Raw genomic sequence first — 12,521 nt, forward strand, 5'->3', positions numbered from 1 at the left:
AGAGACCCAAAAGAGCACAGAGGTGATACTCTATTATTTAAAGATTGTTGACTTTAGGAAGCAGCTATTGCTATTGATATTGGAGCGCGATAGGGCAGAAACATTGTCCACAGAACCTCAGAGCTTTGTGGAAGCAGCTCAGTCAGTCTCTGGTTAATCCCTTAAGGAAGAGACGTAACTCTCAGTGTACCTGGGCCTCTGAGACTGGGTTAGGACTCAGCAGATATCCAGTGTCCTGTGGCATGCTCAAACTTGGTCCAAAGACGCCTGTGCTAGACTGTTGCTCCCACCTCTGAAGAGGTTACTATGGAAAGCTGGAATACACGAAGTATCCATTGTGGCTAGATACACACTAACAGAAATTGGAAAATTAAGAGATTTTCTTCTCTCTTTTCCATTTCCTTCCCATCTTTCCTTCTCCCCCTCCTCCCCTTTACCCCTTACTTTCTTTGGGAGACTCTAAAAGGGAGGCAGTTAGAAAGGACACCTGGGGGATGCAGTCTGCAAGCTCCACCAGGAGGAGCACAGTGTAAGGACTAGGAGAGTGGACATGAAGATGACACTAGGTTCAACAAACACAGCTTCTGAGGGACTCACAGTTGACAATGCAAAGTGTTCAAGGAAAAAAATTCTCTTCTCATATTATCAAGAGTGTGTACATCTTTCTATATCTGAACACTTCAGTAAAAATCAGGATTCTTAGTTTTCATCTTTATATATTAACTACAAATGCAGTTGATTCTTGTCAATATTTGTAAGGCAAATACGACAGAAGGTGGTGGTCACCCTTTAAGATCTAGGGAACAAATTTTCATGGTGCCAAATCACATGCTGAATCTAACACTTTTCTCACAATTTCTCTATAGTAAGGAGGCCTATATTTTTCCTGGCTATTTTTAGTAATGGCAACTAAGATGAGACTCTACTGGGCAGCTTGTTTCAAAGGGAATGTCAGTCACCAATAATAAGCTCTCTTAGCAGTTGGTGACCTTGTTGGCCTGCTAGAATGGAAATGGTGATTCAGAATGAGGGAAGGGGTGTAAGTGACCGAACCACAGGTTGTAGACCTGGCATTTAAGTTCACTTCTCTATCCATGTTTTGTATCCACTGAAACGATATGTTCAAAGTGAATAAATCATCCAGACAATTGTGTAAATAAGCATTATCTCTGTAATAATACATTTTGGACATGATTAGCTTTGGAAAATATCCTAATGTTGAATTATATAAGATAGTAGATTTATTTGTGTCTCAACCAGAAAATTAAGGACAGAAAAGAGAGGGATTGGAAAAATGTAAGCATCTAATTTTCAATGATATTTTCAAGTATTTTTTGTGAGGTTTCTGTTCTATCATTTTCTCTTATTTCCACTCGATGTTAAAGTTTTCCATAATAATTTATAAGATAATCCAAATTTTAAAATTATTAGCAACCAAAGGATAAAATTTACAAAACAATAGTAATTTGGTAATGTCATTTAATTTTATATAACAGAAAAACTTTTTAATAAATAGCTTATAATTTCACATTTTTATATTCATATTTTAGGCAACTTAATAATAAATGCAGTAAAAATAAATCTTAAATATATCCCAAAATATATCCATTACATATTTTGTCTCAACTTCATGTGATTTGATGTCTTAAATTTATTTGGTTTTATTTGCTTTGTACATGTTTGTTGTATGAATGGATGCTTACAAAATAAATGTCCAGCTTCCATTGCCAAACTATATAGCAATGTTCACAACATCATTTATTGAGAGTGCTTTTTTCCCTATAGGTATTTAATTTTCTATTAACATATATATGTTACTCACTAAATTACATTTTTAGAATTGAAATGCTAAGAATATTAAGCCTTTCAGCCATGCCCTGAGTAATATTTCACAGTTGATACCTTAACTTCTTTAATAAAAAGTATGGCTATATGGTTTTATAATTCAGTTTAGTTTTCAAAATACAAGATTTTTTCTGACAGATTCATTAACACTGTGCAAGAGAGTAACATATACTACCTCTCTTCCATTAGTAACTGTTAGATAAATATATAGAAAAAACTATATTATGTCTCTAGTTGTGTACAGCAATTATCAGTGTGGGAAGGGCATTTTTACACATCACTTTTAATGGGAACAAATTACAGAGTTCCTTACAAATATCTTGGCATAACAGTTCATGTTTTTCAACATCCACACTCCAAGGAATCAACCATAAGAGCAATTACTCACTTCAAACTAAAAATCTCTTCAACAGAAAAGTCAATAATGAGGAAAAAGTTATGACAAATTTAAAAATCAATTAAACATGTCAACAAGCGATCTTCTTAAGAACACTGGAAATAAATTGCAGGGATAAACTAACCCATATTCTAAAATTTGTTCTGATCTACCAACTTTCACTTTTTTGGAACCACTTATTATTATTATTATTATTGACAATCCAAGCAGAACCATCTTTTAAAATGTGGGAATTAGAGCTAGTTCTGGATATTTTTGGCCTACAGCAAAACACATTTTATACTTCAAATGTTAAAAACATAAATATTAACTTTGAAAAAAGTTTGTTTCTTTGTTTTTAATATTAGATCACTAAGGAGTAATATTAATATTTAGGTGGAGAATATATACAACAAACCAACAGACAGATAACAACACTCCTCTTTTATAGCAGATTTTACCTGTGCCATTATCTGTGATTTAAGGCAAATCCACCTAAACTCTTTAGCCACAATTTCATCAATAGCATTTATTTTAAAAGACAACAATAATAGATTCTAATTACTTTTAAATTATGTCTTCACATAGCTATAATTATCCTGACTATATAGATAGTTACACATTTTCCAAGTCACAAAAATGCTATCTCTGAAATACTTCTCAACACACTGCCTTCTTCTCTATGGTCATTACCATTTCATAGTTCATATACTATAAGATTTACCATCATTAGACATTTCCACAAGAAATAAACTTTGATAATTAAACAATACAATTATTTCTTTACTATTAGTTGTAAGATATATCCAGTCACAGAGATTTTATCATAGATGACTTTGATGTTATCTTCTAGAATTTTTAAATTTCCAGTTCTTAGAGTTTTAAGTTCTCGATCCATCTTAAGTTGATTTTTTATAAGGCGAGAGATAAGGATCCAGTTTTATCTTCCTATATGTGGCTTGCCAATTATCCCAGCACCATTTGTTGAATAGGGCACCCTTACCCTACTTTACGATTTTGTTTGCTTCATCGAAGACCAATTGGCTGTAACTATTCAGGTTTATTTCCATTAAGCAATGAGTGGATAAAGAAACTGTGATATATTTATGATATTTATATATATGATATATATATATATATCATATATATATGATATATATATATATATCATATATATATATAATGAAATACTACTTAGCCACAAAAAGGAATAAATTAATGACATTAACAGTAACCTGAAAGGGATTGAAGACTATTATTCTAAGTGAAGTAACTCAGGAATGGAAAACCGACGACTGTATGTTCTCACTCATAAGTGGGTGCTAAGCTATGAGGATGTGAAGGCATAAGAATAATACAATGGACTTTGAGGATTTGGCAGGGAAAGAGTGGGAAGGAGTGAGGGATAAAAGGCTACAAATTGGGTTCTGTGTATACTGCTCAAGTGATGGGTGCACCAAAATCTCACAAATCACCACTGAAGAACTGACTCATATAACCAAATGCCACCTGTTCCCCAAAAGCCTATGTAAATAAAACATTAAAAAAAAAAAAAGAAAAAAGAATTGATTAAATATGGTATGTATTCAAATGCAAATGTTCTTTGCTAGAATTCTGTCAGGAAAAAGAACAACAATGGAGTTCATGTTAGCATACATTTTAAATGGAATTGTTTTGATACTGTCAAGACTTTTCAATTCATGACTATTTAATCCTCATACCTAAAGTGTGAGGATTATACCATAAGGTAAGGCCTAAGGTAGCTCTTAATAGTACAGAATGAAAACCAGTAGGCTAGAAGGTAAGACTTGTGATTCATTTCTGGTCTTTAACAGTGGACACATTCTTACTCCTAACATGAAGAGTATCAGAGAGCAAATATTTCAGATGAAGAAAATAAGGCTAAGCATTCTTATTATATATACTTCTATTTACTACATGTATGCTTGAGTAGACATTAGAAATATCTGAGGAGGATACAGAGGTGAAAGATTATTATTATTATATTATATATAATACATGTATATAATATATATTATATTATATTATATATTATAAAGATTATTTGTCATCTCCAGGAATTCACACTCTAGTTGGAGAGAAAACCATGCAAATGTATAAGCAGATAGCTACATCGCAGTGCAGCTCAAGCAAAAATAAAATACAGGCTGTTCACAGAAATTGTGAGTACCCCAAAACACTAAACTTGGTCTGGAAGAGTCAGAATGGAAGTTTTCACAACTCAGCAGTGTTTTGCTGTATGGATAAGATAAATGATAATTTAACAATGGACGAGTTCATGAAACATCGCATAAATATGCAAATACATAAAACAGAATATATGATACATTGATATTGATAATCATGTTTATTTGTACAGAAAAGTGAAGAGAAAAAAGTCTATTAAAGAAAGATTTGGATGTCATTTTTAGGAACTTGGATATGCACATATAAGTGATTGCAAATCACGAAGATTTACACACCAAGGAATAATCCTATTGTAGGACTGATATGACAAGTTATTTTATTTTGCTAGACTTTAATTTGCACAAATCTGACGTTCAGTGAAATTTACATGATTATTTGATTACATGTTGATTATCCAAATTGCTACAGTTAATAATGATTTTGCTTGTATGTTTTAAAAATTATGTTTAAAAACATGAGCAGAATTAAATTTATAACAATTGAGAATGTAATCTTAACTTTTATTTATTGAGTTTACACATAATTTATGTATATGTTTTTGAATAAGTGATATATTCCCATGGTCCACTTTCTCTTTTATTATATCAGCTCTGTGAAAACTCCCTATTATATCCATTCAAGAGATTGTTTTTTTTTTTTTTTTTTTTGAGATGGTGTCTAGCTTTGTTGCTCAGGCTGGAGTCCAGTGGCGCGATCTCAGCTCACTGCAAACTCCGCCTCCCAGGTTTAGGCAATTCTCTGCCTTAGCCTCCTGAGAAGCTGAGAGTACAGGTGCCTGCCACCACACCTGGCAATTTTTTGTATATTTAGTAGATATGGGGTTTTTACCAACTTGGCCAGGCTGGTCTTGAACTCCTGGACTTCTGGTACACCTGTCTTGACCTCCCAAAGTGCTGAGATCACAGGCATGAGCCACCGCTCCCGGTCTCAAGAGATATCTAATGAAGATTTAAACAAAATACAAATACAAGCAGATTTCTTTGTAAAGAGTTATTTTAGTGGCAGTGTGACAGGCGTATGTAAGAGGATACATTTATAGGTCTAAGGACCAATTTGGAGGTTATTGAACAGTACAAATGTTAAATAATATAATGATCTAAAGAAATATCAGTGGTAATTTTTGCACATTAATCACAAGCATTCCTATACACCAATAACAGACAAACAGAGAATCATATCATGAGCAAACTCCCATTCACAATTGCTACAAAGAGAATAAAATACCTAGAAATACAACTAACGAAAGATGTGAAGGACCTCTTCAAGGATAACTACAAACCACTGCTCAGTGAAATAAGAGACACAAACAGACGGAAAAACATTCCATGCTCATGATTAGAAAGAATCAATATCGTAAAATTGGCCATACTGCCCAAAGTAATTTATAGATTCGATGCTATCCCCATCAAGCTACCATTGACTTTGTTCACAGAACTGGAAAAAAACACCTTAAACTTCATATGGATCCAAAAAAGAGCCTGCATACCCAAGACAATCCTAAGCGAAAAGAACAAAGCTGGAGGTATCATGCTACCTCACTTCAAACTATACTACAAGGCTACAGTAATCAAAACAGCATGGTACTGGTACCAAGACAGAGATATAGATCAATGGAACAGAAGAGAGGTCTCAGAAATAATGCCACACATCTACAACCATCTGATCTTTGACAAACCTGACAAAAACTAGCAATGGGAAAAGGATTCCCTGTTTAATAAATACTGTTGGGAAAACTGGCTAGCCCTGTGCAGAAAGCAGAAACTAGACCCCTTCCTTACACCTAACACAAAAATTAACTCCAGATGGATTAAAGATTTAAACATAAGACCTAACACCATACAAACCCTAGAAGAAAACGTAGGCAATAGAATTCAGGACATAGGCATAGGCAACGACTTCATGACTAAAACACCAAAAGCAATGGCAACAAAAGCCAAAATAGACAAATGAGATCTAGTTGAACTTAAGAGCTTCTGCACAGAAAAAGAAAGAATCATTAGAGAGAACTGACAACAAACAGAATGGGAAAAGATTTTTGCAAGCTACCCATCTGACAAAGGGCTAATATCCAGAATCTACAAAGAACTAAAACAGATTTACAACAACAAAAAAAACCCATCCAAAAGTGGGTGAAGGATATGAACAGATACTTTGCAAAAGAAGACATTTATGTGGCCAACGAACATATGAAGAAATGCTCAATATCACTGGTCATTAGAGAAATGCAAATCAAAACTACATTGAGATACCATCTCACACCAGTTAGAATGGTGATCATTAAAAAACCTGGAGACAACAGATGCTGGAGAGGATGTGGAGAAATAGGAACACTTTTACACTGTTGGTGGGAGTGTAAATTAGTTCAACCATTGTGGAAGACAGTGTGGCAATTCCTCAAGGATCTCGAAATAGAAATGCCATTTGACCCAGCAATCCCATTACTGGGTATAAACCCAAAGGATTATAAATCATTCTATTATAAAGACACATGCACAGGTATGTTCATTGAGGCACTGTTTACAATAGCAAAGACTTGGAACCAACCCAAATGCCAATCAATAATAGACTGGACAAGGAGAATATGGCACATATACACCATGGAATACTATACAGCCATAAAAAAGGATGAGTTTATGTGCTTTTTAGGGACATGATGAATCTGGAAACCATCATTCTCAGCAAATTGACACAAGAACAGAAAACCAAATAACACATGTTCTCACTCATAGGTGGGTGTTGAACAAAGAGAACATATGGACACAGGGAGGGGAACATCACACACTGGGGACTGTTGGGGGGTGGGGAGCTAGGGGAGGATAGTGAGGGGTGGGGAGTTTGGGGAGGTATAAGATTGGGAGAAATGCCTGATGTAGGTGACGGGGGGGATGGAGGCAGTAAACCACAATGGCATGTGTGTACCTATGTAACAATCCTGCAAGATCTGCACATGTACTCCATAATTTAAAGTACATACATATACACACACACACACACACACACACACACACATATATATATAAATATATATATATAAAGAAATCTTACCTGCCTATTGCATAAGCCTAGAATTAAAGCAAGGCCAGAGCAAAACATAGTTAATACCTTTCTGAGATTAATATGAGAATGAGTAGCTTCCAATAAATAACACTAAATTAAAGTTCAACATGGATCAAGGAAACATGTCCACATACTTATTTTTTTATAATGCATCAAGAGAAGAAGAGCATGCTGATAATGTCATTATAGGCCTTTACTCCCTTATCCGGAATTGTTAAATCTTAAAAGCCCTAAAAATGTGGCTTTCCAAATAGTTCTTAATAGTAAAAGTGACCAGAAAAAAATTGAAAAAAAAAAAAAAAAAAGAAATATCAGTGGTGATGAAGAAGATAATCAAGAATTTCAGGGGAAGTGTGGGATTTGAAAAGATTTAAGAGTCTGAATGTCTTGATGAAAGTTATATGATAAATCAGAACTAAGGAGGAGATGAACAGCAGATATTACTGGTATTATTATTGCTGTTATAATATTTGTTTACTGGATATGTGAGATGTTTGTAACAACATTAGATACCTTAATGTATTGGGTGTAGCTACATATAATTTCTTATGGGGAAACTGAGGAACAAATTTCAAACATTTGCAGTCCTATCCTCTCTACACATGAATATATGCTCTGCATCTAATATCCTTAGTAACAAATTAAGTAAGTAAATGCGAGACCTGAAGGAAGGATCTCCCGGTATCTTTTGTGTGGTTAGTGTAACAGAGAGAACAGTTAAGATTTGTAAAGACCAGGGGCATGGTATATATTTAAGAAATAATTGTTAGCTTTGCACAGTGACGGTATCACAGCCAATGAGATTTATCAGAGGTGCAATTATTGCTAATTTAAAAAAAAAGAAATAATTGTTGAGTAAATAAAACAGAAAACTCCTGCTATACTTCATCATTATACAAAAAAGAGACATGATAGGAATAATCTTGGGACATAAGGAGATGACATTTAAACTTTTAAGTTAACTTTCATAAAAATGTTGCTAAAGCTGTGGTTGTTTCCTTCAGGTTTTCCATGAAACCAGAATTACATCAGAAAAGAGTATGTAATTTTAATAGCTTGTTTTGAGTCTCCTGGGGATTAAGGCAACTAATTGTCTAGGTCATGATGCCAATGGGAGTGGCAATAGAAATAAAAGTCTTAGCATCTTCCACAGATAAGCTCTCCAGAGACAGGAGGGCTGCCTTTTCCACCAGCAGATTTGTTCACAGGTCTGAGAAAACGTGGATATTCTTTTCCATATATAGTATCTAGAAGATGTTTTCAATTTTGTCTGTTTTCCTTGTGAAACTAACTTGAGGGAAATTTCAAGTCACAACAGATATTATGTATCTGGATATCTGGGGAATAGAAAGTACCCCTTTCCTACAGAGATTTGTGTAGAGGTTAACCTAAATATTTCAGAGCATGAAAAAAACAACAGTGGCTCACAAAGGCAAAAAGAAAAATAAAAGGAAGATATTATATGGAAGAAGATTTTGGACACCACGTTGCCCAGATTCAAAGATAATACAATTTAATCCATGTAATAGTATAATTTGGGAGATAAGAAACCATAATATTTAAATTGCACCTTAGTCTTAAACTGAATTCAATGGAAGATACATTACAATCTATTATAATCAAGGAAGCAAGGCAGTATAGAAAATTATGCATTCCCTATCCCCCGCCTTTCCTGATGGAAACATTTGGCAATGTCTGGAAATCGTTTTGATTTTCACATCTGGGTAAGGAGGTGGGGAAGTGAGATTTACATCTAGTGGTTGGAAGCCAGAGATGCTGCCACACATGGTACAATGCACAGGGTAGCTTCCTACAACATAGAATAATCCAGCACAGTGTCAGTACTGCTGAGGTTTATAAACCTTGACATAGGGCAATGATAACGAATTTTATAATAGTGAGAAATGACTGGAAAACACTGTCTCCTTACTGGTGCTTTAAATTCTTGGATATATGAACATACAGAACTATGGAGAATTCTTGGTGTTGCCTGAGACCCTGTTAGTGCTGGAACATTTAGAATCTATTTATTAAATTGCAGAATTGGAGATGACTTTACCAAAAATGACAGTCCTCATAAGTCTTAATTAAAAAGGAATATAATTGAGGGGATTTGGGTGTGAGTGGCTGACAGTACTAAAATGAGCAATGTGTCAGGTAAACTAGTGTGTGTTTCTTGCTGTAAGATGCTGAGGTGTTTTGGATATAGGGTTGCAAGACTGAGCAGACAAAAATGCAGGACACTGAATTAAATTTCAAATTCAGATAAGCAAAAATGTTTTTTACTGTAAGTATGTTCCATGCAATATTTGGGCCATACATAGAGCAAACAATTTTTTTATCTGTCTGAGATTCAAATTTGACTGGGATTCTATATTTTATATGATAAACCTGACCCTACTCCCCAGTTTAAGAACACCCCATTCTCTCTGTATTGAAAACTAATTTCTCATGAATGTATTTAGAGTGGGGTGACATCTTAAGAATTTCATCTATATTGTTGACAGGTAAGAGAAGGACAGAATAAGGGTCCTAGCTGACGTTAAGGGAAAGGAGAGGAAATCTAGAAAGAAAATGTGTTTGTCAATGTTTATAGGTTTTTACGATATTTATTCCTGAATGGGGACATTTCTCTAACTTCTATTCTCTACGTCTCACTTTGATAAACATTCAGAAAAATCTCTGAGTCCATCAACACTTTCACTGGGCTAATTTCTATAGTTTAATAATCTAAAGATTATCTTAAATGGGGAGGTCAAAAGAATTAGCAAAATGATATATGAAAATGTGATCTCTACAAAGAAGAATGCTGAAATTTCTACCTGTAATGTAGATTAGATCCTGGCATCGAGAGATGAGTATATGACTGGGAGTCAAGAAAACTGGTTCATTGCATGCAATTTGTACCTGTCTTGGTGAAGTCATGGCTTCTTCAAGCTTCTGTTTGTTCATCTGTAGAATTAAGCCATTCAATAGATGGTCTTTAATGAAAAACATAAAATAATTACTGATTTGAATGTCTGACCTATTTAGTCCAAAAGAATAATAATTAAAATGCCAAATTAAAAATTAACCATGGATAGAAGTGATAACTCTAAGACTATAATTCAGTATATTACAATATATGCACTTATTATTATATAGAAAATTGTTGCAATTATAGAATTATATGACTCACTTTTTGTTAGAAATTATAAGACTGATATAATTAGTTATTTCATTTTACTGGATTTTTATTTGCAGAACTTTTGAGGTTCAATGAGATTCAAATGTTTTATATGAGAATTTTATTATATGTTATCACCTGAATTGCTTGAGTTAATAATGACAACTATATGTTTTTAAAAATTTATTTAAGAACATGAACAGAATTAATTTTTTAATTTGAAGAAAGTAACATTTAATGATAATTCTATTTCTGAAACTGTAATTACTCCTGTCTTGACACAGCACCTAACAGGATGTTAACAGAGGTCTATTTTGTCTCACCCTATATTCTACAGAGGGGATAGTTAAGCTGCTTTATTTGTCAATCACTTTCAATATTTTATTTCCACAACTGATTTTTGGATCACAACAAAGGAAAACATGTTTCTGACAGAGAGAAATATGACATCTGAGGCCACATTCGCCCTCTTGGGCTTCTCAGATTACCTGGAACTGCAAATTCCCCTCTTCTTTGTATTTCTGGCAGTCTACGGCTTCAGTGTGGTAGGGAATCTTGGGATGATAGTGATCATCAAAATTAACCCGAAACTGCACACCCCCATGTATTTTTTCCTCAGCCACCTCTCCTTTGTGGATTTCTGCTATTCCTCCATCATTGCTCCCAAGATGTTGGTGAACTTGGTTGTAGAAGATAGAACCATTTGATTTGCAGGGTGTATGGTGCAATTCTTTTTCTTTTGCACCTTTGTAGTGACTGAATTAATTCTGTTTGCCGTGATGGCCTATGACCGCTTTGTGGCCATTTGCAACCCTCTGCTCTACACAGTTGCCATGTCCCAGAAACTCTGTGCCATGCTGGTGGTTGGATCATATGCATGGGGAGTAGCATGTTCCTTGATACTCACATGCTCTGCTTTAAAGTTATCTTTTCGTGGTTTTAACACAATCAATCACTTCTTCTGTGAGTTATCCTCCTTGATATCACTCTCTTGCTCTGACTCTTATCTCAGCCAGTTGCTTCTTTTCACTGTTGCCACTTTTAATGAGATAAGCACACTACTCATCATTCTGACATCTTATGTGTTCATCGTTGCCACCACCTTGAAGATGCCTTCAGCCAGTGGGCACCGCAAAGTCTTCTCCACCTGTGCCTCTCACCTGACCGCCATCACCATCTTCCATGGCACCATCCTCTTCCTCTACTGTGTGCCCAATTCCAAAAACTCCAGGCACACAGTCAAAGTGGCCTCTGTGTTTTACACAGTGGTGATCCCCATGTTGAATCCCCTGATCTACAGTCTGAGAAATAAAGATGTCAAGGATACAATCAGAAAAATAATAAACACAAAATATTTTCATATTAAACATACACCTTAGTATCCATTTCATTTGGTTACTGAAAAACAACTTTTTTCTTTTTTTTTTTTGAGTGGACTTTGCATGAAGAGTTCACTGAAAAAATCACTTTAGATTAAAAACAAACTTTTTCACAATAGAATGACTATGAGGTTTGGATCAGGAAGGCTATTATTGGCTCAGCTTGTATAAGCCAGACAAGACAGATTGACTTTGACTACAAAATAATAATTGTCTTTGCCTAAAAAATATTTTGTCTACAAAATAATTGTCTTTGTCTACAAAATAATATATTATTTATTTATTTGTTTGTTTATTTATTTTGAGACGGGGTCTTGCTTTCTCACCCAGGCTGGAGTTCAGTGGTGCTATCTCAGCTCACTGCAACCTCCACCTCTTGGGTTCAAGCAATTCTCCCATCTCAGCCTCCTGAGTAGCTAGGATTACAGGTGCCCTCCACCATGCCCAGCTAATTCTTGTATTTTTTAGTAGAGAAGGGGTTTCAACATGT

At 34.6% G+C, this 12,521-nt stretch overlaps 1 protein-coding gene across 1 annotated transcript; it reads left to right on the forward strand.

The window, feature by feature from the left end:
* Positions 1-11,074: 11,074 nt before the first annotated feature.
* Positions 11,075-12,031, forward strand: LOC105717601 (olfactory receptor 5D16). The gene is given in 1 exon segment (XM_012452878.2): positions 11,075-12,031. A coding segment is annotated over 1 exon segment (957 nt).
* Positions 12,032-12,521: the final 490 nt, after the last annotated feature.

This window comes from Aotus nancymaae, unplaced genomic scaffold (genome assembly GCF_030222135.1).
Source record: "Aotus nancymaae isolate 86718 unplaced genomic scaffold, 86718_ANA_hifiasm-v0.15.2.pri h1tg000059l, whole genome shotgun sequence".
Lineage (NCBI taxonomy): Eukaryota > Metazoa > Chordata > Mammalia > Primates > Aotidae > Aotus > Aotus nancymaae.